Genomic DNA, 27,686 nt, shown 5'->3' with positions numbered 1-27,686 from the left:
AATGATGACATTGTTGTATGCAAAATTCCGAGTGATGAAGCTATTAGACCATAAATTAAAAATATTCATAACAATGTTAGTGGAAAATTTATTGAAGAAATGCAACTTCCCTACTCAGGGTTGCCACTCAAACAGGAGAATGAAATTCCCTGACTTTTCCAGGTGTGTTTCAAGAAAATTCCAGTCTATCCGCATAATGTACGTTGGCTGTGGCTAAGAGGTAAATTAGTTATGGTATTACTTCTATTGTATTAATTATTCAACAAATCCCAGAGGACATTTATTCTTAATTATTCTTGGTATACTTTGTTTGATAATTTTGTTTACTTTTCCACTTAAGAAACTTAATAAAATTTAAGATATATACATTGGATAACAAATGCATGTTTTATTTAATTATTACTCATGATCATCACCAGTTCAAGACGAGGCTAATTGGTCCTTATAAATCACAACGCAATGCTAAATAGGTTAGATTTTAAGTAAATTTAATTTGTGTGAGGTATGTTCTTAAAAGGCACCTTAACACTTGAAAACACAAATATAATTATAATAGTTGTTTTCTCCACTGAAGATTGAGATTAGAATCTTCCCAATCTGGAATAAAATAAGGCTTTTTTTGCAGACATTCTGCAGCTAAACGAAAGAAAGAAATCTATTTTAATAAATTGATGTATTTTATATTTATTTCGCAGCATACATAAGGAAAAAATATGTGCATTAAATTTCGTGATGGTATGTCGTCATACTGCTAGAATTAATTTCAGGACTATGCCAGAGAAAATTTCCTGAAATTTGGAAATATTATTTACTAATAATAAATAAATTTAGAGGGAAGAAGCAACATTAAATTATACGAATAACATAAAAATAATTACTTAAAAATTGAATTAGAATAATTAACGATATTTTAGCAAATATAGTTATATTACATGGTTGTTAGCCTAGATGACTGATTACTATTTTTTTATTTTACTGCAAAATGGCAAGGTATTCATTAAAAAGAAAGAAAAAAGGTTTAAAAAGATTTTGCGGTAAAATTCTAGTATACAGTAAGGCTTTGGCACGATTTTGAAAATTGTCGCCAAGACCAAAATGACCCGTTTACCATCATCATGTCGCCAAATTCCATTGTACTATACATGGAGATTATTCTAACCAAAGAATGTCTATGTAAAGAAGAAAAGGTTCCATATAGGTAAAATGCTATTACGCCGCTAGAATGTGGAGGGAAAATTTGCCAAGGGATTTGGCAACGGAACCTGGCGGCCAGAATTTCCCTCTCAGCAATGTGTACAGGAAATTGAGAAACACGTGTTAAGAAGAATCGTTCTTTGACAAAAAAGAAAACTACGAAAATCCGTTTTTAAATTATTGCGAAAAATCCAAGAAGAAACGTTTTATCAAAGGACGTTTCTTCTTGGATTTTTCGCAATAATTTTAAAAACGGATTTTCGTAGGTTTTTTTTTTTTTCCCCTGAAAATAACTAATCCATGAATTAATTTACTTGCGCCAAAAAATATTTTCTTTTCCTTTAGAGTTTAACCACTTGCGCTAAGACTAAACTTCACGGTTGCGGTGCCATGCGCTACAATATAACAAGAGGTAAAGTATCTCATTTACGCCGCTCTGCACCTGCGAGTGCAATCCAGAGCTGTAACTCAAGAAATAAACAATCTCGTTGTTAGGCGACGTGTGCACCACGTTATTTTCATTTTTGCGATAAATGCTTATCGACGTAGTGTTCACGTCGCTCGCGGTTTGAGACAAAAGCATCTTGACGTGCGTGGCACGTTTTATTAGCGCAAGTGGTTAAAGAAATTTTAAACGATATTCATTTTATGAACTTTTGATAATGTGACCTTCGAACTTCGACACCGGTTTCGAGCTTTGGCGACAGATATATCACGCATGCACAGCTGTTTCTCTCTATGATGGAACAAAGCCATGTCTGTTGCAGAGAGGTTTTCCTTCTTTACAATACATATTCTTTGATTCTAACCTCCATGGTACTGTATACTAGGATTAAACCCATTTTGTTTTATACGAGAACAAGTACTTTCTTTAGTTCATGCACTGCACATGCGATTCCCGAGAATACTGGAAACCAAAGGTTGCGGGAAACTTGCTTTGCCTTTGTAAAAGACAATCAAATTGGAGCTGCGAAAATTGGCTCTATGCCAGCTGCCCAAATGACACTCACGTGATACACAATTCGCCAAAAAAGTTATCTCTTCCGACTTCGGCGCAAAAATCGCTTTTTTTGGCGGGATCGTTATATGAAATTCCCCGACTTTTCCAGATTTTGACAAAAATACTTAAATTTCCTTACTTTTCCCTGAATTTTTTGGTCAATTTTCGAATTCCTTGACTTTTTCCGGTTCTCCCAGTTTTCCAGGTAGCGTGGCAACCCTGCCTACTGCAAAATGGATGCCACAGTTGTGATGTGTGTCATGAGTAGGTTTTTACTGATACAAAATGTAAAAGCAACAGTAATGGAGTCTTAATTTTTAAACAGAAATTAATGATAAAATTTTCCAACAATCCACATCATGCCAGTAGATTATTTTTAGTCAGAAATAATAGGGAAATTCATCAATATTTTTTTTTTTTTTTTTTTTTTTTTTAATTTTTAGTGTTTTTATATTTTTATAGATAAAATAATTATAAATGCATACTTTAGATAGAAATGTGTAATTCGAGGGAAGGATATGAACAATGATTTTTATGCTAAGTAATTTGTTGTGTAAAATTACACAGAATTTTTACACTTTTTTATGAGATAATCTATTTTTCTTATCAGATCAGATTCAGTGAAAAAAGTCTCTTAAGTTCATTACACAGCAGCTCATAAATTTTACTATTGTCTGTAACTTAATTTTTTTAAAATCTAAAACTTAAAAAAAAAAAAAAAAAAAAAAAAGCAAGCATAATTAACTTACTTCTGTTCTTAGGTGATTCGGACTCTTTCTGTTTTTTCTTCAACTCTTCAGCCAACTTCAGTCTCTTCTTTAACTTATAAAATTGTCTCCTTTTTAGATACTCTCTTTTACCAGTAATTGCTTTCTTAGGAGATTTGTCTATTCCCTCATTTATCTTAGATTGCTTTATAGATAGATTTACATCTTCCAGAGGTCTATTTCCTTTTGTAATTTCTTTCTCCGGTTGTCTTTTATTTTGTTTCTCAATCAACTTGTTTCCTTTTAATTTTGTTTCTTCAGCAGCAAAATTATCTATTACAGTTTCTTTTTGTGAGCTTTTTTCTTTCTCTGTATTAATCTCTTTCTCAAGTCCTGTAATTTTACAGTTCTTCCTATATTTCTTAAGCTTTTGATTATAATTATTTTCTTGAATAGACTTACATTCTTTAATATCATTGATGTCATCACTTTTAGTTTCTTTAGGATATTTATTTTCTTCACTTGTATTCTGGTTAACGATTTTCTTTGAAGTTTTTTTCAGTGACTTTTTACCTTTGGAATTAGCAACTTTTACAGCATTATCATCACTTCTAGTTTCTTCTTTAGGATATTTATTTTCTTCACTTGTAATTTGTTTAATGATTTTCTTTGAAGTCCTTTTCAGTGACTTTTTACCTTTGGAATTAGCGACTCTTACAACATTGTCATCACTTCTAGTTTCTTCTTTAGGATAGTTATTTTCTTCACTTGTATTATTTTTAACAATTTTCTTTGAAATCCTTTTCCTTTTCAGTGACTTCTTACCTTTGGAATTACTGACTTTTACAGTATTTGAATTTTCAGACTTTTCATCAGAGTCCAGAATTGCTGCCTTTTCATCGTTGTCAGCTGATTCTGGACAGGAATCTTCATCATTTACATCAGAATTGTCTTCTGATTCACTTTCATTTTTACAATTTTTAACTATTATTTTACCATCTCTAAATACTTTTACTTTTTTGTTTGGCAAAGTGCTTAACTCTTCAGCTTCAACTAATTCTTTTACCTTAAAATTTTCAAATTTCACTTCATTAGGACTACCTATAAAACAAAATATAGCATTTGAAAGATTACACATTTTGGATATAAATATTTTGACATTCACATGCCTTTTTTATATTGGCATTTGTATATAATAAGTCTCCTACTTAAATGATAATATTAAGAAAAGTTACATATATGATGTGTAAATAATCGCTTATCAATAATTTTATAAATGAGATACATTTATAGCATGTTTCTTATTAAATTTTGCATACAAGGATATATGAAGTCTTAGAAAAACTAGGTAGAGTACATTAAGATTTCTTTTCATATATGGTTTCATTTATATAGTAGCTATAGATATTTAGAGAAGCTTAATCACTTCACCATTTTCCCCCAAGACAGACTCACTGATTCAAGAAGTGTTGTCATCAATGAGACACACTCATTAGCGTTAAATGTAGCTTGTATCTTCCTCGAGAAACTCGCCGCTTTGTGTTTTCCAACCCCCGAAATGTAGGAAAAGAGGAGATTTATGGCCTAATTTGCTGCACTCTCTTCAGAGCGGGGTTGTATCAAGATCATTAAAAAAAAAAATCTGGGGTATCACTTTCTCCAAGTGAATAACCCCCTCAACACAAATCTTGTGTTATATAATCCTTTGCTAATATATATGCTTGAAATTTGATTTGAGATCCACAACTTCCTTACATCCCTCCATTAATAAACAAAGAGGGTTGAAGGTTTTATATGATGCTTTTAGTCCCTGACAAAGGAGCTTCCACCAACACCTAAATGTATACTCTTTTATAAACAGATTCTGAAGGTCATACCAATAAAAATGCATCATGAAGACTGAGCATTACTCCCACAGTAATAAGAATTTTGCACTGAAATGTTTTACCTAATATATGTATTTTATTTTGTCACCTTAACTGCATGGATGAAAATACTATTCCATTTAAATTTTATTATCAATACTCTTAGCAATATTAATATAGGCATGTAGGTTATATATTCTTAATGAACATATTATTCCACTGAAATTTTTTGTTACATTTCATTTTTCAAAATATGAACTGTTAATTAATATTTTACTTTTGAATTGATACTTTTCCATATTTTAAAATCTCATTAACTAAGAAAGACATTAAATTTTGAGCTGTTTAAAAAAAACATTAACAGCATATGGAATTTGCATTACTGGTTTCTTTTATTTCCGTTCCTAATGGATAATTAGGATTTGCATGAAATATTTTCTGCAATTTGTATTTTTAACTGATTTTTACAAACTTTAAAAGCACACTTACATAAAATTACCTTGTTTTAAAGACAGGAATTATTTCTCACATAGTTCCAGTTCTTTTAATACTTTATGTTTAAGTTGAAGTAAATGAAAATAGTCGATTAGCCAATTTACTTTTGATACGATTACAACTGCGATTTTCTTTACTCCTTTGTTTAATTTAGTTTTCAATCTTGTATTATTTTGTAACAAACTTATTTATGGAGAATACTTTTCTTTACAAGCCTTATGTCTCATTACAAATGATTATACATTTAGATTCTTAATATGAGTTTTTTTTTTTTTTTTTTTTTTTAATTTTTAACAATTACATAGATATTTTGCTTTTGCTAAGAACTGCTCGTAAACTATGCTGTTCATCGCAATAATAAACTTGTTTATTTTTCAGATTAAAAATTGTCTACTAAGTCACCAAAATGGAAAGTAAAATATGACGGGGAAAAATAAAAATGTTTTTTAGCATTATTTCTTAAATATAATTTTATATGTTACATTTTAATGAAATTTATCAATGATATGTTTTAAAAAAGTAAAAAAAAAATCACAAATCTCTAAATTAAAAAATTTGTACAGAAATTGATCTTAAAATCACCAAAATGCTGATAAGTCGCTAAATTTAGAGACTTTAATAAAAGAATTCACTTGCCCAAAAGGGAAAAGTTGCTTATGAGCTCTTCATTAGCAAAAAAAGAATTAATTCTGAAATGCTTATGTTTCACTTTTTGCCCAGAAACTTGAGTATTTTCCTATTAGAAATAGGAACAAATTCACATGATAGACCCATCAATACATAGTTATTGATGAATCATCAAAAAAATATTCCTCCAAAATGCTACTTTAGACTCAAATGACAGTTGTACAACAGACAGAAATTTTAGATGATTAAAATTAAGGACCTTCTGCTAATTTTGGCTGAAATTAAGAACTTTTTATGACCAAAAATCTCCCCCCTTCCCCGCCCAAAATAAAACTAAGGTCTTTCATAAACTCTTTCAAGGACTGTACAAACCTGTCAGATGTACACTGCTTAACTATAACAAATTTTCCTTAATTTCTAAATGCAAAGATACATTAACAGTTTCTTGTATTTACTATCAGAAAAAATACTTTTCACATATTTCATTTGCTAAAAACTAATGAAATGAATAACAATACCACAGTTCTTTGGGTATTCCCTTTAATTTTTCAGTACTACATTCTGAAAACTAAAAAATAATCTTATTGTACATAGTTGTGCCAACCGGGATTAGTTTATTGATAAATTGTATGCCCTTGATTAATTTTATTCAATGCATTCAATTTGTATTTGCATTTTTGCATTAGCATTTCATCCATTTTATTATTTGAAACATATCTTCATTAAGCTGCTCAGATGCGAAGGGTGTTATTATCAAACTTAAACTTTTGAAACACATTTTCCCTTACTTCTATCATTTATATTCCAGCTCACTGCAGCCTTGTCTGCTGCTTATGTGTTTGATCATTCGAAATCCAGGTCTTTTGGTCACACAATTCTCCTTCCTTCCTCTGATGTTTTTTGTGGGAACTGTGACCAAGACTTATTCATATGAGGAACTCCTGGGGCTTTACAAAGTAATTAAGGCCGACACATCATGCTATGCGAGATAATCATGGCTTTATCATCAATATTCAATTTGATTCTTTAATTAGAAGTTGCTTTTGATGTGTGCTACAAATGCAGTATATCAAAAATTTTTAGAACCATGGTGAAAAAAATACTACAGAGCAAAATTTAAATTAGAAGTTTAAAAATTTGTTGCAGTTAGTGGTGTCAAACCTCCCAGTATACAGTTTGGTCACATCTATACATTAAAATGAATTAAAAGAATATACAGTTTTTATTGAATTATCTAAAACTGATTTGTCAAAAATGGATATTACAAGACTGACAGACATTTAATCTAACTGAATTTTTTGTTGATAATTTTATGATGTTTAAGAAAAAATAAACAAAAAAGAATTAAATTCATTTCAAAACTTCTGAAAGACCTGAAGTAAAATTTTAAATTAATTCCAATATTCAACTTATGTTAGGAAATATGACACAACTATACTCACCATATGACATATAAATGGGAACTGCTTTTGATTTTAAAGTTTTCACATGTATTCCCATAATGTTGTCATAAGCTCCAGGTACCCTCTCACTAAGAACTTTGACTGCTGCTAATATATTTTGCTTTACTTCTTCAACAGTCATGTCTAAATTTCCTATTTCAGCCGTACTACAGGTAAAGAAAAATTTTATTACTTAATTCCTCTTTTGCTCACATATATTTTTTTAATGCAGTAAATAAATTATGTACTTGCAGATGTATTTGCACATCCCCCCTCCAGAGTACAAAATTAAATTTTTTTGAGAAAGTTTTAATTTAACTTAAAAAAGATAGAAAGAAAATTTTGACTTAAAAAAATTACTAAGCAACTACAATAATAAAATTGTTACATACATAAATAATTTACTGATGAGTAACTCCATAAAATCATAAAAAATACATACATTTTAAGTGTAGCAGAAAAATGATGGCATATATGGTTTCGGGATTACTTTAAACAAAAAGAGACAGAAGTTTAAGTAAATATTTTTTTTTTAATTTAAATTATAAACATAGTCTCATACAATGCTTAGCATAAATACATTTTTTATTCTCATATATTCTTATCATGTGGTAGTAACAAAATTATCTTTAAAAATTCATTTTTTACATTTATAGATTTTTATTTTATTAACCCCAAAAATCTTGAAACACAATTTTGCTTATTTCACTTTAATACCTGGGGGTTCACTTTTCATTCGATTCTGTTGCCATTCAAAAAATGTAAGATATTATTCTTCCATATTTAATCTCTCTGTTATTAATTAACAAACTAAATCTTTTTAAATGCAATAGATCCAGTTTTCGAATATATACATAATTACAAAACAATTCTTTTGAAAACAAAACACAAACATGCCTATTATTTTCGTGCATTAAGCTGCAGATAAATTATCATTGAAGACAAAATAAGAAAATTAGAACTAATATTTCACAAAGACCAGAAATTGAAATTCATAATCATTAAATTTCAAATAATCATATAAATTCAATAAAGAATTTTAAAATGTTAAAACGAAAACATTTCAAATAAGCAAAACCCCACTTTAAAAAATTAATGAAATTTGATGAAAAATTAACACAAACAGAAGAATTCAAGCAACTCCAATGTCACTTCATCGGGGGGGGGATGAAATTAATTGAAATCTCTCTTCTACAAAAATCCTTGCTTTTCTGTATCCAGAATTAGCCGATGAACCATTTTAATTATAATAGTTCGCCTGAAAATTCTGGTCCTTCCCCAAAGCAAGGAAAAAACAAAGTAAATTCTAATTAGAATAATTAGAACAATCTTCACTAAAGAGAATTCTACCCTATTAAAAGAACTGAAAACAAATATATATATATATATATTTGAATTTAAAAAATATTCTCTATTCGTATTTACTTTTTAACCTAATTTAATTTAAACACAAATGCATTTAATTCGTGATATATCTGATAAAAAAATTAAATATTTTTTATAATTAGATTTTATATTTTTCCACTTTTTAAGTATACAGAACATATGCAATGTTCCCATGTTTGTGTAAATGTAAATTCATCTAACGTTCTATAAAATGTTTCGGTATTTCACCTAGGCCATCTCTACCGATAAATGGATAAACCATAACTTAAGTTTAAATTAGCACTTTTAAATACGAACACCTCCAGTTTTTTTTTTTTTTTTTTTTTCTCCCATTTGATTTTAAACCCAAATTTAGATAAAATAACTAACTACAACATTTTAACTTCATATCTAACACTAAATAAAACATTAAAGGTGAGATCATAAATAAATACATTATATGAAATACACACATATAGAATCAGACACATATGGTAAAATTTATTCAGATTAAAATGCTAAGATATAAAAAGAGAATATTACCAACTGTTGCCACGGTTGGAGAAAAAAAACACAGTACTTGAGCTGGCTTTCTGTATAAGGCCTTTTATATTGGAAGACTCCATATCAATTTGGATAGGAAACCTGTAAATACACACATAAATTCATGTATACTTGCTAAGATAAATAAATAAAACTTTTAAAAAATTACATATTATCAGCTTATATTTAACTTTTGTATAAAACTGTAAGAAAAAATTAAGAATATATCAATATATACACAAATAAACTCAGTTGTGTAACAGCCCTAATGGACTAAGGCTAGCATTGCCCGAAAATCTGCTTTCTTTACCGTGGGCCACTGGGTTGCATAAGTCACCCTGAACAATTAGCTTGTCGCATATACACAATTATTTTAATGTAATTAAATACATAAACATGTAAGACAGCGGTGCCCAACCTACTGCTCGCCGATCGTTTTATATGTGCTCGCCAGCCTCATTAGGTACTATGAACAAAATATATTTTAAAAATAACTATTCATTTATATTTCTTCATTGTTAAAATATGGTAAACATTTATAGTCATAAGAGATATCTTGCAAGACGTTATAAAATAATTGACTGCTGACTGATGAACTTAATAGCAAACATGAAATCTTATTGCTTCATTCCAATGTTAGATGGCTCAGCAGCGGAAAAGTACTTTAACGATTTGCAGAACTTCTTTCACAAATAAAGCAGTTTTTGAAATCCAAAAATGAAAGTTATAAAGAATTAGACGTTAATAATTGTTATCCGATCTGTATTTTCTCACAGATATAACAGCTAAACTGAACGAAGATCTCCGGGGAAAAGAAAAAACGCTTTTTCAATTGACTGGGAATGTAACTGCTTTTCAGATAAAGTTAAATTTGTGGATAAATCAGATGAAAGAAAATAATTTCACCACTTTTCAGAATTTATAAAGCTGTATTAATCACCACAAGGCAATTGAAACCTAAATTGAAAACCTAAATGCACTGAAAAATAATTTTAAACTCTGCTTCTCTGATTTCCATAAAGTTCAACCAATATTATTATTCATCTCAAACCCATTTGCCGAAATTAATATTTCACATCTATCACATAAGATTGGAAATATGTTTAACAAAAATGTTGATGTTTTGGAAATGTGCTCACGATGGGCCAAAGGTTGGGCACCACTGATGTAAGATATATTTGATAAATAAAAAGTAACATGCTACTTATTAAAGATACATAGCATTTTCACGAAAGCATGAAAGTAAACTAGGAAACGACAATTTCAGATGGTTCAGCGAAAAGTTTGGTCATCCTTAACTGTTACTGCATGCTTCATACAGCAAGTCCTCATACTGTTTGTAGAATCTGGGGCAACAAATTCTATTTTTTTAATAATTGAATACATAATGCAGTCAATTTTATGTTACAAATAAATTACTCTTAAGTAATTCAGCATAATGAATATTGTATGTATAACTGAACTAAGACAGGTCCATTCAGACAAATTCTGAATTGCCTTACAAAGAAACAAACAATTCTGAAATGCCTTCTGAATTGCCTACAAGCACAAGGGTATTTATTCTGGCTTTAACTGTTTCTCGCGAAAATAGCAGTAACAGAAAATTTCATCAGAGATGTAATATTTAGTACTTATAAAAAAGGCAAATAAATGCTGCAAAGAAATGTGGAGTAAATATATAATAAAAGTGTTTTGACTATTTGGGCAATGTTTACAAGTGCCAATAACAGTTCTGTGAATTTTGACAAGGCAGCCTTAGCTTAAAATGTTCCAGCTGTTCTAAGTGATAAAAATTTCATTTAGTTAATGGATTAACTGAAATTTTTAATTTGATTCTGTTAACCCTTTCCAGTAGAGTGTGCCCAGTCTAGGCACATCTAAAAAATTCCCTCTGTACATGCAGAAAAATTGAATGAAAAACGATTTAGGCTACTTTGAACCTTCTTTATTTATACTAGATGGCAGAACACAAACCAATCCATACATTTTATCCATGTTTAGTTTTTAACCCTCTCATTGCGTAAATTTTTATCAAAATAGGTTCAAAAATTGCATAATTTTTTAATTACATATTTCAAATCTACATATATTTTAGAGTTACAATATACAAAAAGTTTTTGTACAAGATGTTTTTTTTTTTTTTTTTTTTTTTTTTTTCCCCCCCCAGTATAGAATTAGCTCATAAAAAATGGTTCTCGGAAAATTTAAACTGAAGAATAATCATATAAAAGAAAAATTTTGAAAATTAATCTTGGTTAAATTATGAAATTAATCTTGGTTAAATTATGATTTATTTTATAAAATATAATGATAAAAAATATATAATGAAAATACGAAAATATTTACAAAACATTTATTAGAAATGAAGTGTAATATCGAAACAAGGCTCAAAGCATCCTATCTCGCCATCTTTGCACCAAATATGTGTGTTTTGAGAAATTTTTTTTTGCCAGTTTCAATCTGTTTTTTTAGAAACAAATAGCACAATGTCTATGAGTTCCTTTTTGATGGAATTGGGGAATATATATCTAGCAAAATGTCGAGCAGTTAGTCTGATTGAGAGTTGAACAAAATGTGTTTGTATATTTCGCAAAAATATGGACAACTAACGCTATCTGTTAACCCAAATCTGAATAAATAATTAAACATCACAAAAAAGCTGAAATGAAGCCATGAACGGGAAAAGAACGGGTTGCACAGTTAAATAAACGAAAAATATGCAACCCCACGGAAATCGCAGGTTGCGCAAATTTCGCTACTTCTATGTTGCCCATGGAAATTGCAGGATACACAGTGAGAGGGTTAACCACTTGTGCTACAACTAAAATCTCGTTGTTAGGCGACGTGTGCACCACATTATTTTCATTTTTGTGATAAATGCCTATTGACGTGGTGTTCACATCACTCGCGGTTTGAGACAAAAGCATCTCGACGTGCGTGGCACGTTTTATTAGCGCAAGTGGTTAAAGAAATTTTAAACGATATTCATTTTATGAACTTTTGATAATGTGACCTTCGAACTTTGATACCGGTTTCGAGCTTTGGCGACAGATATATCACGCATGCACAGCTGTTAAAGACCCTCATTTTCCAAAGAAATCTTCCAGATTATTTTTAAGATATAAAATTAATTGTTTGAAAAGAAATTTCTATGTTATTTTCTTGGCTGTAAGTTGATCTCTACCTTGAAATCTTGCCTAAAATCAAACGGTGAACATTCGGTGTGCCCAGAGTGGGATCACTAAAACACTAAGAACAGACCAACAACTGTATCTGCTTCACTGCAGTTCTCTGGTGAGCTCATTCACAATAGAAAGGTGATCCCCTCATCTGTATTTCATTTCCTGTTTTTCTTTCTTTTTTTTCCTTGTTATTGTTTTTTGGAAGGGAGGCTTGGTTATCAACTAAGAAATTGTTGGGATGTTTTTCTGAAGCTCAGTTTATCAGTCAGTTCTTTGATTTTTCACTAGAATTCTTTGGTTTTTCACTCCTTTTTTTTTTTCTTTCACTGTCGTTGAAAGAAATTTTGTTAGCTCTGCATTTTGATAGTTTTGAGTTATAGATTCTTATTTCATTTTATAGTTTATATTTTCTTAATTGTAAATATAATATTAGTTTATTTTTTCTGATTTTTAATTATTTTGCAAATGTATCAGAGAGGGCTGATCATTTCTGAAGCACTGAATGTGCTAAATGAACTGCCTTCAGATAGTGAATCTGATACGGATCTCGGTAAACATGTGACGTTGAGTTGTGCTTTTTCAAAGGTGGTGTCACTTGCTTTGAAAAGTACCATGAAAGAAATAGATGAAAGGGTAAATATGTGTAGAGGTGTGTAGAGTAGCAGGCCTCCCCACAGGACACCTGGATAATGCTAAATCTGCTACAGTAATCTGAATCTAGTGTTTTTTAATCATAGGAAAAATCTTTTACTATATTACGCACTTCCCAGCAATGCTCACTTCAGCACTCTTTTCAAAGCTCTATTCATTCAGTGAGCCGGCTTCGGGCACAGCCATAGAATTAAAATGTTAAGTGCTATCTTTACAAAATTTTACCTGTGCACTCCTCTAGGCCTGATTAGACTGCCCCCCCTTTTTCTGTGTGTGTGGTGATGTTGTTGTTGTTGAAATTCCATCTTTAAAAGGTAGGGTGCTGAAAAGGGCTAAAATTATATACAGTCAAAAGTCGTTAATTCGGACCTCAAAGCTACAAACTTTCTGCGCATGCATCGCGCTGACCTTTACGGCTGCGAATATGCGTGTGCGCATGCGCATAATACGTACGCATGCGCGTTTAATATATAACGGACGGTATAAGCTAAGCTAAAATTATCTATTTCAGTTAATGTTGCAGATTGCGTTGTTCCTTAATCTTCGAATTGGATCCGGCTTATTATTTTTTGCAGACTGTTAGAGCAATTTTATAAAAGTAAGCTTGAACTTTCGATTATGTCAAATAGAATTTCCAATATATATTTACTAATATGTAAAGGATCTACAAAGCGAAAGTATGTTTCGAAGACCATTAAACAAAAAGAGGTATTGCTGCAAAAAATGGATAAAGGCATATCCTTCGTTTCTCTAACCCTTCCGAAATTTGTTTATCAATTTGACACTGCTCTGCGTCGGGGGGGGGGGGGTGCAGCAGCACGCAATGAATTGGAAGTTGATCTGTCACTCAGCATTATAATTCTCTTCCGATAGTTGTGAAGAAAGTGACACAGAGGTTATTGAAAACGAAAAAATTTCGATTCACAAATTAGTCGGTATTCTCGACACAGCAATTATAGGACTTGAACAGCGGAACTTTGTAACTGAACAAGAAATTATGTCTATTTATAGAATTAAAGAGAAAATATTATCACATAAAACGAAGCATCTTAAACAACTTACATTCAAAGAAATGTTTAATAAAGTAAACAAATAAATATTAAGCTTTTTTTTTTGTAAATTTTGATACCCTTTAGATCATAATTGTTCTTTATTTCATAAATTACGGTTTCATATTTTTAATTTTATAATTTCTGCATGCCATCTTACCAGATTTAAACTGAGGATCTATAATCTGGAAAAATCGATAATCCGGAAGTCCCGACGAGGCCGGATTAACGACTTTGACTGTATAAGCTTCTTCAGTTGATGAATTAGATTTTATTGATGACTTTCACAGAAAATTTATTCCCTTCAACTAATTACATTAATTCCAATTCTGCTCTTCCCAATACTTCCAAAACTCTAACACCTAAAAATCAACAGTTTTATTCAAATTCTAGGAATCTAATGTTGGTTTTTTGCCTAATTTAAAATTCTACATTGCTTTGTTTCTCTTGCAATTAAATGAATATCTAATGCAACCATGATGGAATCCCCACACTTTTATTTTTAAGGCTACTACTGAGTCAATTGACGAAATTCAAATTGCATTCTTCATGTCTCGAAAGCGAGATTTATGATATATATTAGATTTATATATAGCACTATTCTAACATAGGTATTCTGACACAAAATCGGACTTTTTCTGAAATAACATATTTTTTACCTATTTCGATTCTATGACTCAAATTATGCCTAAATATGAAATTTTGTAAAATTTGTGCGAAATTTATGGTAAAATTCAATAATTTATGTTGGCACTTTTTTTCTCAGCTTGGCGAACTTCTTAATACGTGGTAACCTATTTTCATTGGCCTTTTTACATTGTGCGTGAGCGGAAAAAAAGCTACAATCGTTCCTTCTTTCAAATAATGTTCTTTATATTATATTTTTAATTATAACTGTTATCAATTTTTACTTTTTCGAATATCATTTTAATTGTTTAAATTGCATGGTTTCTTTCGAATAACTGTTTTAAAAATTTCTATTTACCTATTCGAACTGCGTAAATAAAGGTGCAGCGTTTATTTTTTTTTCAAATAGTTTTCTTTATATATATTTTTGGTCATAGTTATTATTTTAGGTAATTTTTAAATTTTTAGACTTTTATTTTAATTGTTTGTGTTGCATTGTCTCTTCAGATAACTGTTTTAAAATTTTATATTTATTTATTTGAACTGAGCATTTTAAATCTATTTATTAATATAAATTTTCCAGAATTTGGTTTTATTTATTTGAATCGCATTTCTTTTGGAAGAATACTTTGCGATCCAGACTACGATGCATTTGAAAACTGCATATATTAAAAGAGAAAATACAGTAAAGCACAGTTAACAGGCCTTTCAATGTTCCGTTCAGAAAAGATATATAATTGAGAGAGATGTATAACCGACATTTTAACTTGGGATGACTTGCATACACTGCTTTAAACAGTTTTATCATTGTGCCCATTGCTTTACACAATTTTATCATCCTAAATTTGGTTTCTTAAAATGTTATTCATATTTTAGTCAAATATGTTATTTTTGAAATCGCAAGAATCAAATATCATAAGATTAAAAAAGTTTTAAATTTAAAAAAAAATACAAATACTAAATTTTAAGCAAAAACTTATTTTTTCTTCTCTTTTTCTTCAGGCATTTTGCTTCATTCTTGCTCTTTTTCTTCAGGCTTTCTGCAAGTATATTTAAAAAGCATCCAACTTTTCGAAACATTTTGGTATTTCTAACAATCATTTTAAATAAAGTTATCGCCTTCCATTTCAAAAAGGCCCACAAACAGCCGAGTAGTAAAGTTGCTGAACAGTGCTAGTTCACTGCGGGGTTCGAATCCCGGTAAACGTGCTGGTTGCAAGGCGTTTTCGTGATTTTTCTCATGTGTAACGTGTATGCCAGCTGATTTCCCTTAAAAAGTTCTTCATGAAGGCATCCTCACTTTTAGGCAGATAGCCCCTGCTTTGCTGTAAATTAATAATCCAATTCAATCCATTTCATCCGTATTTGGTCAGAGCACAGTTAACACGTCTTTCAATGTTCCATTCAGAAAAGATATATAAATAAGAGAGATGTTTAATTGACATTTTAACTTAGGATGACTTGCATACATTGCTTTAAACAGTTTTATCATTGTGCCCGTTACTTTACACAATTTTATCACCTTACATAATTTTTTTAAAAAGTTATTCATATTCTAGTCAAATATTTTACTTTTGAAATCGCAAGCATCAAATATCATAAGATTAAAAAAGTTTTAAATTAAACAAAACAAAAAAAAAATTACTAAATTTTATGCAAAAATTTATTTTTTCTTTTTAATGGCTTGCTCTTTTTCTTTAGGTATTCTGCAAGTATATTAACCCATTAGCCGCTGGTGTTGCGTTGATGCAACGGTCAAAATAAATGCGCATATAAATACAACTACCTCAGATACCGTATTTGACGGCATATAAGACATATCCCTTATTTAGAAAGCCACACACAAGGAAAAAAGTTTCAATAGTCCACATGGTACCACAATAACTTAAAATGTGGTTTCTTTTTCTTTCATCCATATTTCCTATTTGACCGAGCTCAAAAGAAGCTTTCTTGCGTGCATTTATAACAAACCTATGAAATGCTAGTATTTTTTCTGCTGGCATATAATCTGCTGGCATTTTCTGTGCAATAGTTGTTTTTGTGCGCATTGATAAGCCTTGCCTTTTCATGAACCTGTAGCATCAGCCCTCAGACCCTGAAAAGTTCTGATTCCCACATTTTTCTGCAAATCCTTTGGCCTCATTGATTATCATTTTGGTTGAAACACTTATCCCATATTTCCTCTTATCTATCACCCACATTTTTACGGCATTTTCAAATTCAGGCCAAGATGGAGCTGGGCATCGAAGGTTATGGTTTTGTTTTTTAACAGTCTTCAGTTTATCTTCTGCAGTCGCCAAGTACGTTATCATTTTTTCGGTAGGTGGTGGACCGAAATGCCTTGCTGCTGCTCTGTTTCCATGCACTTTGGCGTAGTTTAACACTCCTAGTTTATACTGAATTGTATAGCTTAATCTCTTGTTTCCTGTAGTCATACTTTCCAGGGTAATTTTTTTAAACAAATAGTTTCAAGCACCAATACCGACACGTTTATACAGAGTAGCACCGATACCAACATGTGTGTCGGCTGAGTCAAAGAAAGTCTATGTAAAGAAGGAAAGGCTCCATAGACGTAATGTGACCGTCGAACCTGTTCGAACTTCAACATCAGCTTCGAGCTTTGGCGCTTTTTGGCGACAGATAGTTCACGCACGAGCAAAGTATTTATGGCAGATGTAAAAAAAGTTACGTGTGTCTAGACCTTTATCCGGGCTAAAAATAGCATTCAGTATTGAAAGTTAACCTGTGTCCTTCACGTATAAGACGCAGGTAACTTTTTTTAGACCAAATTTAGGAAAAAAAGTGTGTCTTATATGCCATCAAATACGGCATTTTTTATACCAGCAGATGATTTTGTGTACAGGAATATTATGAAGATTATTTCTTTAAAAAAATATTTGCCTTCAACAACCATTTTGTTTATAATAATTAATCTCATACTTTAAGCAAAATTTTGGATCGGGTATTTTTGCCACAAATATTTAACGAAAGAATTGCCGTCTTAACGAGTGATCTATTTTTAGTCAAGGTCACTGTTTATCAGGACATTACATCAATCAGATGTTTATATTTGTGTTGGGAAGGAAGGGAAAATAGGTGTTGCACTAACGCAACGTCAGCAGGAAACGGGTAATCTCCATTTTTACTTAATCCTTCCGATGTTCGGGTTCATGTTCTGGCTGCTTTAAAAATGCTTAGAACAAGGTATCTTATATTAGAAGAAGCCCTTCAAAGATTTTTTGACGAAGAAACAGATATGATAATGTTAATAACGAACAGTTCTCCCAGAAATTGCAGAAGCTAGTGATGAAGAAGGGAATGACAATGTTTTGGTGGTGGCCAATATTTACTAATCACATTGATGTAGCCTTGCTAAATGCATGGAAAATATCACGACTTTCTACTACTGGAAATAAAAAGTCTGCTTTAGATTTCAGACATGTCATTCCTTTTGCAAACTTCTATTGAGAGTGTAGAATTAGTTAGAAATAGATCAGCAACAGGAAGACCTAGTAAATTCAACATTTAAAAACCACTGCATGGAGATGGTAGACATTTTATCATAAAGCCCGATGATAACAAAAGACTTCGTTGTAAAGAGTGCCATAGCCAGACTGTTTATAGATGGCAAAGTATGTAATGTAGCTTTACATCATGATTGTAGTGAAACTTTTCATGTTTGAATCTTTCAATTGAAATAATCTGTATTTGTAAAAGAAATATAATGTATATTTTTATATTAAATTAATTACAAGTAAAGTGATTTGTAGCTTTATAAAACATTATACAGCTAAAAAGTAATCCAGTGCTCCACTCAAAGGAAACATTGCACGAGTACAATCTTACTTACTAAACATCCGAAGTCTTATTCCGCTGACGTTGCGCTAATACAACACTCGTGTTTGCCACAGGTAAGAGCACTTTTTTAATTATCAATGTAAATTTATGTTATAAATGCTTAATTTAATATTTGTTATTATTTTCATGAGAGAAGAATCAGTCCTTGTAGTTTTGGCGGTTAATAGGTTAAAAAGCATCCAACTTTTCGAAACATCTTGGTATTCCTGACATTCATTTTAAATAAAGTCATTGCCTTCCACTTCCTAAAGGCCCGCAAACAGTTGCATTTTCGTAGTTTTTCTCATGTGTAACATGTATGAAAGCTGGTTTTCCTTAGAAAGTTCTTTGCAAAGGCATCCTTCCTTTTAGACAGATAGCCCTGCTTTGCCTTAATTTAATAATCCAATTCGATCCATTTCATCAGGATTTGGTCAGAGCCTTTATCAGTCTCTAGTGACTAAGCATTTTGAAGGCATGAGATGAAAGGAAGACTGGTTTCATCAAGAAGGAAAACGTCTTTAGATGATATCCACATATCTTTTAGATACATTAGAATTTTTTGGAAGCAGGAGACTTGAAAAATTAGCACTGCCCTCGCTGAAAATCGAACCATGGACCTCTCGAATATGTGCCAAGTGTGCAGACCACTACACCACGAAGGCGCACTAAGAAAGCAGGAGAAATACCTTAATATACTCCCTCTTTTTAAAGGACGACTGGGGTTTAGTGGATGCAGTCACAAAATCCTGGTGGTGAAGAATCATCATTCACCACCTTTTAGTTCGGGGGCCACTGTAGAGACGTTAGGTATTTTGGGGGGGAGCAGGGGAAATGAAAAATGAAAAATGCCCTTGCCGGGAATTGAACCATGGATATTAAAATATCAGTGGCATCAAATATGTTTCAGCTGAAGACAGCTTTTCATTTTCTAGACATTTTAACTATAAATAAAGTTTAAGAAAAATCCAAGAATAAATATTTAAATTAAAAGATTTTTGTTAAATGGGAAAGAAATAAATCACTCCAGCAGCACTTATCCTCTACCACTGAGTGGCCCGATTTTTATATCGGGTGCAAACAATCTAAATCATATTATTTAGAGTTTTTAAGCATAATAATTTCTATATTAAAGAACATTTTTTTTTTTTATAATCTACAATATGAGAGAAAATTACTACTTAAAACATTCTTTCTAAGCGTATTAATGTAAAAATTTATATTTATATATATATTTTTTACAGCTGGGACATGACACACACTATCAATGTCCTGTTTGCTTAAAAACATTGTGAAAATAAACATCAAACGAACTTTCTCAGTTTTAGACAATTCAATTTAAATGAACTTAAAGTAAAGTAGCAGATGATAACACGGCGAAGGTAAAAATTTACTCTTACAAATATTTTTTTTAAAAGGGGAGAAAGAAAGAAATTTAAAAAAAAATTTTTGAATTGAATAATATCATCTGTAATTTTTTTAAAAAAATAGCTTTTCATACAGTATTAATAAATATTTATTATGCATCATTGAGGGGGAAAAAATCATACAATTAATTCTCCATAAAAATTTGTTTGAAATTTAAGGATAAAAATAGCTGTGGCAATTCTCTGTAACAAAACCCATAACTACATTTGGCGTTATTATCACTAAAAAAAAAGATGCCAAATTTCAAAACGTGAAAATACATAAATTCATGTATATCTTACAAAATCTTGAATAAAATAACTCTATTTTTTTGCAGGTATGCTTAGAAATACACCTACTCTAAGATGATGGTAAAAACTTTATAGATTATAATTCAAAACTGTTTTCGAAAAATTTATAAAAATTATCTAAAAACACAAATTTAAAAAATAAATCATAAAAAATGGGTGAATTTTATTTGGAATGAACATTAATTTTGAAATGAAAAAGGAAAAATCAAAAACATTTCATAAAAAAGAGATATTAATAAATATATATATACCAAATTCAATCAACATTGAGAAGCTAAAATTTTGAGAGCTAATGTTTTAAAAACTACTAATGCGTTTTTTGCAAAAATTGGCTGTCTGGCATAATTTAAGTCGCAGAATCGAAATACGTAAAAAAAAATTGTGTGTTATTTCAGAAAAAGTACGATTTTGTGTCAAAATACCTATGTTAGAATAGTGCTATATATAAATCTAATATATATCCTAAGTCGCGCTTTTTCATACATACGAAGAACGCAATTTGAATTTCGTCAATAGGCCCAGTAGAACAGCAGATATAGAACTGTCCCCTTTTTTTCTTTTTTCTTGCACAGTGTACATCTATACTCCATTTAAATACAAGAACATCTGCATCAAAAGTTTCCACTACCAGCATATGAAAGTCATATAAATCTGATAATAAAGAAAACGTATTACTTTAAAGAAAAATTAAAACCAGTTTGAATTCGGAAATGGTGTTATCTAAATTAGGAGACATTATTTTATGCATATCACACAAGAGAAAAATTTCTCACATAAAAGCTCTCGAATTACAAAGACTGAAAATATAAGATAAAAGTTATATAAATTAAATACAACACAAAAATGCTAATCTTACTTGCGTTTCCTAAAAAAGAATTTCCCCAGCAACTTAGGTAAGACACCTGCAATTTTATTATCAGCTAAAAACACATCATATGCAGCTACTAACTGTCGTTTGGCTTCATATGCTTTATATTCTGTTCGGAGCTGTCGCAATGGAATCACCTGCAACACAAATTATTACTTCGATTTGAAAGAATTTATTATATAGCATTTTAAGTTTTTATATTAAAGCAGGCAAAAGCTTAATTGTCAAAATACAGGCAAATTTTGATGATTCATAAGCACTTAATTTACAGTATGCGCCACTTATTAAACTCACCAGTTAATAAAACTAGCTGCTTATTACACGAGTGGATCACATAAAAATGGATCAGTAGCCACAAAATGAAAAGGTATTCATTTTCAAATGTAATCACCAAAATTACATAAGTTATCCTACTGTTACACCAAGTGGTGAATACCTCATTCATAGAAAGAATTTGGCTAACATTGAAACCGGTTTCGAACTGTATCCATGCCTTCGCTGTTCGAGTGTGGATCAAATAAAAATGAAACAATGATCATAATTTGATATTTTTACATGACTGTCACAAAAACTGTGTGGAAGTGCAAGTGGTAAGAAAGACAACCCCTACTGCGGAATGGACTTGCCTTAGATAATCGTGCAGAACCACATGATATGCGTTGGCAAACAGCCAAAAGCTTCAAGCAGGCAATCATTTGTCATTTCATCCACATCTGCATAATGTTTGTGACTAAGAAAGAGAGACATGGCATTTACTCAATTTTTTAGCATCAGAAGGTGTTGGAGTTCGAGAAGTGGATCAGCGAATGAAAACAGTGAACGGAGAACACTCACTGTCACTGACTTATATGCAGGAGTGGCACCATGAGGGACGGGAATCTTTGAAAGGTGATCCAAGAACTAGTCAAAGTCACCTCATCAGTACAGTAAAGAAAATGTGGACTTAAAGTGCATATGAATTACTGCATATTATAGTCATGCATATTATAGACTATGCATATGATAGTCAATACAAGCAAAGGGCATACATATTTTAAAGCATGGCACAGTGTTGAAAATATGGCTTTTATTTAAAAGAAGCCTTATAGAAACTGCATGCTACAGCCAACATCTCAATGTCAATGAAGGAAGTTAAATGATTCATTTTTATAATTATTTAATGAGATAACTCGTATTAGCACTCTTCTTGAGGATGCCCAATATGAGTTATCTCGTAGTTTCTTGACTTGCTACTTATGTGCAGCTACAAGTTCAGGGTTCATACACATTTCTGCACATGGAAATCAAGTACTTTTAAGGACCATTAATGAAAAAAATTAAGGACCTATGGGCAAATGGGAACTAAATAAATTCAATTAAAAATATTATCTATGCCTGAATTTCACTTTTGTAATACTATCCTAAAAATAAAATAGATCCTTAAGTTAATTGTTGTGATTGATGATCATGCTGAGAAAATATGTGAAAACACAGACTACACTATTACATGTTAATGATAAAAACATTTTAAATGAGCTGCAGAAATAACTGAATGCCAAAGTGATATAAAAGAAAGAGATGATTACCAACCCCAACTAAGTAAAAAAAATTCTAAGTAAAACTGAAAGGCGATAACCAAACTGAAAGATGATCAATAGAAAAACTACCAGCAGTTTAACAACTTTAAAATAAAACTGAAAAACTGTTAATGAACAAAGCAAAATAAGCACAGATAGATAGGTCCATACTTTGCGAAGCTTAATATTTCATAATGTGCATAATTAATTATAAAAGTAAATTTTAAAATTACACAAGTAGTCATTTTTAATTATTATTGTAGGTTTTAATGATTAAATTAAATGTTATTACCTTAATAGATAAATTTAAAGATCATTTCACAACATAAAATACATAAATCGATGTTTATTAAACTTAGCTGTTAAATAATCTAAAACATGCCTGCAAGAGGAAAGAAAGATTTTAATAAGTGGCAGGTATTGTATTTCCATTTTTAAAATGAAAATACAGATATCATCAGGGATTTCAGTTACTATGCTTGTCATTTTGAAGCCAATCAAAGAAATAAAGTTATGTATACTTAAAAATTTGTCCTTTTGGATGATTTATATAAAGAGGTTAAGCATTATGGTACTTTATGAAACTCTTAAGATACTTGTTTATGTCATGGTAACAAAAGCTAAAACATTTTGGTAAAAAATCCGAAAAAAGCATTTTTAATAATTTGAAAAAGTACATGGAACATCACAAAAAATAGAAATTGACAAATGAAGTTAATTTTAACATGTTGACTGCCCAACATGAGATAACTCGTATTAGCGCTCTTCTTGAGGATGCCCAATATGAGTTATCTCGTAGTTTCTTGACTTGCTACTTATGTGCAGCTACAAGTTCAGGGTTCATACACATTTCTGCACATGGAAATCAAGTACTTTTAAGGACCCTTAATGAAAAAAATTAAGGACCTATGGGCAAATGGGAACTAAATAAATTCAATTAAAAATATTATCTATGCCTGAATTTCACTTTTGTAATACTATCCTAAAAATAAAATAGATCCTTAAGTAGTATGCATTATTACTAAACATGAATAAATTAACATAATTATTAATAAATTTGAGAATAAAATAAACTTCATGCAATTTATCAAGTAGCATTAAATATTTTACACTTATAATAGTTGGACATATTTGAAAGAAAATAAGTGACATTTATGTTTTACTAACAGTTAGCTTTATGTTGATTTTTTTTATGTCTCATTTTATCACATACTTGGTCAGTCTAGAGGTTTAGTAAATAGCAGGTAGATTTTATGTCAAATGGCATAGGTTAAAATGAGAAGTAAGATCATAATCAGCATGATTCATAACAAAACACTGAATGTTGTCACTGCTGCAGCTTGTCTGGAGAGAGACCTGCTGATTAGAATCTGAAAGGCTTGATGTTGGCAAGTGTTGAAAGTTTAGTCAGGCTCTGTTGGATGCAGTTAGTGTCATAGCTTCGTGTAGAGTTCCAGGGGTTGTAACCCAGTTAATATACTTTAATGTTCCAATAAGCCATTAAAGCACCAGAGATGATAAGTTTTTTTGTATTATTTTAAGTCTCACTTAGATGCAAAGAATAAGTTTTACTCGAATTTTTACATTTTTGTGTTTTATCTTGTGACCACAGTGAGTCTTAATGAAGGGCAATAACTCACTTGAATATGTAGAGATAATTTTTAAGGGTAAGCAGTTAGTTATAAATAATTAAATTAGGTAGTTAGATAACCTTAGTCATTATGCACATGGCCACTATTAAATTTTATTTTTTAACATTTGTTAAAAAAGCCCTATTAAAATCAAAATCTCATAAAATTTCACAGTTTAAAAAACATGTAATTTATGATATTAATTCTTAAACGATATTAGGATAATTGCACATTAAAAGCTACAAAACAATTATGTTTTATAACAACGCCAATCAACAAAATATTTATCCATCATTTTTAATTTGAAGCCTTCCCAAACATTTTGGCTCGTTTATATCGATTTTGTTCTCTCTAAGCATCTTTTTTAACAATTAGAGATTTGTCTCAATATGCTAACCAATGCTCTTGATAGTTTCTGTGTGCTTTATCTCCTAACTTGTCAACCTCTCCACAATGTACCTATGAGGGTTTACTTGATCTGGTAAAAGTTAAATAGTCCAAAACCTCTGACAGACGTGAAGCAAATTATCGCTATGGCTGAAAGTAACTACAATATCAGACAAAGGTTTAAATAAACCTCTTATTTAAAAAGAACTTGGAACATAAAGGCATGTTCTGATGCTAACAAAATCAATTACAGCTCATGGTGACATAATTATACAAAAACAGTCAAATTCAAACTAAAAATGTGGATTAGTGGTCACAGATTATACAATTTAATTTAAATTTAATCTGGCTCAGTAACTTTATCATAAGAGGAAGCAGAAATGGGAAACTATAATAAAGGTTGAAATCATAAACACTTGGGTAATTTACATAATAATAACTGTGCATGTTTTTGAAGAATAACTTTCTTTATGTATTCAGTTTCTTTCTTCAACACGTTTCCTTTCCATTTTGGAATTTTTGGATTTAATTAAGGATTTCTGTTATCCTAAAACACACTAAATGGATTTAGAATGTTTAGAAAAAGTGGCTAACTTTATTTCTTTAGTAATATGAACATTCAGAAGAAATATGAAATATATATGGTAAAGGGCGGTTACAGAATTTTTAGAATTTAGTTGCACACCGAACCACAAAATCTAGAAATGGCAAAACTTTTAGAATTTAGAGCAGGCATTAGAAGCAGAATTTAGAAAGGCATTATGCAGCAGAATTTGGAATCCACAGAGATTGCATCAGGTGGTAAAATGTCTAGTGCCAGCTCTGTATATGATGCATTAAGACATATTAGATGAATCTTTTAAATTGTAAGTTTTCAATTTCTTTATTAATAAAAAAATCCCTTTCTATAATGCCATTTTTAACATATCCGACTACGTTCGATACCCTAATTTTGAAAGTGTACAAATAAATTCATTTTTGGTGTTACTTAGCAGAATGCTACCTAAAATGATAGAAACAGTTTATAAACATTTTATTAAAATGTAATTTTTACTTTTTTCTCACATTTTGGATAAAAAATGTATTCAAATTTAAGTATCACGAGATTAGTTCCCTAAAAATTATTTATCAATATTTTACTTTTATTTTTTTCACTTATATTTATTAAAGCATAAGGAATAAAATGGCCTAAAATCTAAGTCATAAAGCAAAATGTCTACTAAATATACCTGTTTGAGTACATACGCTATTTTTCAAGAAATTTTTATCTCTTCATTTACAAAATTGTCGGCAAAAATCTTAAATATGTACATAAACCTAAACTTTTAGTCCATTTAATTTCCAATATTCTATAGAATATTTGTGGAAAGTATCATAAAATTGCTATAATAATAGTTTAAGTTACGGTGTTTTTCATATTAGAAATGTTGACAAAAACAAGTTTTTCAAAAAACAAATTTAAAGTTTTATCTTTAGAAAATATATTAGAAATTGATATATTACATTGCTAAAAGTGGCCTGTTTTGTATATTGCATCTTCTGTTAACTCTATTTTAGAAGATTTTTTTCTTTAAAGAAGCTTTCAATTTTTTTTTCTTGCGAATTTTGCGGAATGCAAAGAATACCGTTTTGAATCGACAATCTGAGTTTTATCAATACAGTTATATCCCTTGACAGTATATTGTCCATGTTTCATATTAAGTTCACAACATTTTTAACATACCCAAAAATCTATTATTAAATTGTATTACTCCTATATAGGAACCAAGACACAATGTTGTCAACTCAAAAAACACTTGTTTTGGTATGATATGTTATTAAAACTCTCATTATTGTTTTGAGTTTTGAAAGACACTGGACAGGATAATGCAGAAAATACAGATTATAGAATTTCAACATCGAATATTCTATTACCAGCAGCATTATTAGCTTCATTATAATTTTCAGAAAATGTTTTATTGTTTCCTAGTTTCGATTCACTGGTAGAAGCTTTCACAGTATATCTTTTTCCAGCAAATCACCGCTTTTTAGAACGAAAAGTTCCACGCCAACCCATTACAACGTTTACAATAATAAAGTGAAAATATTTTTATTACAATGTTAAAATAACAAAGCAGAATGAGATAAAAAATAATACTGAATAACAGCAAGCACCCTAAATCAGAGTGTAATCAAATCAAAATATAAATACAAACGGAAATGTTGCCAAATGTGATACTGAAATTTCAAAAGTAATCTTGCTTCCAAGCACATAATAATAATACATACAGTGGATGGACAAAAATATGGAAACACCTTGTGAAATGCATGTTTGAAAAGAAAGATTGATTTTAATGAAATATGTAGGTGGCGCTGGCATTTTTTACTACTGACGCCATCTATACAACTTCGTAAATGTGCTAAACAGTTCAGTTGTTGTCGGAGTACTGTTATGTGAGGTTGTCATTGCATTATGTCAGAGTTAACAGACTTCGAAAGTGGGCAAATTGTTGGAGCACGTATGGTAGGTGCTTCCGTAAGCAAGGTAGCCGAGGTGTTTAGTGTTTCAAGAGGTACTGTATCGAAGATTTATTCCGCATATTTGAAAAGTGGAAAAACATCATCTGCTAAATCACAGCGCGGACAAAAGTGTGTCCTGAGTGATCGTGACAGACGATCATTAAGGGCAATTGTGACAAAAAATAAGAAGACCACAGCTGCAAAAGTTACTGCTGAAATGAGTGTTGTGTTACCGAACCCTGTGAGTACCAAAACAATTAGAAGGGAGCTTCATAAATAGGGAATTGCTGGCCGTGCTGCAATTGAGAAGCCACTCATCAGTGATGCTAATGCCCATAACAGGGAAAGGTGGTGTTTAAGTCATAAAGCCTAGACTATAGAGCAGTGGAAGCGAGTAATATGGTCTGACGAGTCTTCTTTCACATTGTTTCCCACTTCCGGCC

At 30.6% G+C, this 27,686-nt stretch overlaps 1 protein-coding gene across 1 annotated transcript in view; it reads right to left on the bottom strand.

Annotated features, from left to right (window-relative positions):
• The window catches only part of LOC118190316 (uncharacterized), a 64,149-nt gene that overhangs the window by 3,659 nt on the left and 32,804 nt on the right, over nt 1–27,686 (bottom strand). Inside the window, exons 4-7 of the mRNA XM_085817541.1 lie at nt 21,159–21,307; nt 9,239–9,340; nt 7,331–7,497; nt 2,944–4,002 (exon numbers count right to left, since the gene is read on the bottom strand). Of these exons, the coding sequence (XP_085673667.1) occupies nt 2,944–4,002; nt 7,331–7,497; nt 9,239–9,340; nt 21,159–21,307 (1,477 nt within the window). The remainder of the gene's footprint in view (nt 1–2,943; nt 4,003–7,330; nt 7,498–9,238; nt 9,341–21,158; nt 21,308–27,686) is intronic.

The sequence above is a fragment of the Stegodyphus dumicola genome, chromosome 5 (assembly GCF_044657685.1).
Source record: "Stegodyphus dumicola isolate Sdum_Otavi_A_Nest chromosome 5, ASM4465768v1".
NCBI lineage: Eukaryota > Metazoa > Arthropoda > Arachnida > Araneae > Eresidae > Stegodyphus > Stegodyphus dumicola.
Note: the sequence above shows the minus strand (reverse complement) of the source record. Positions and strands in the feature narration are given on the sequence as shown.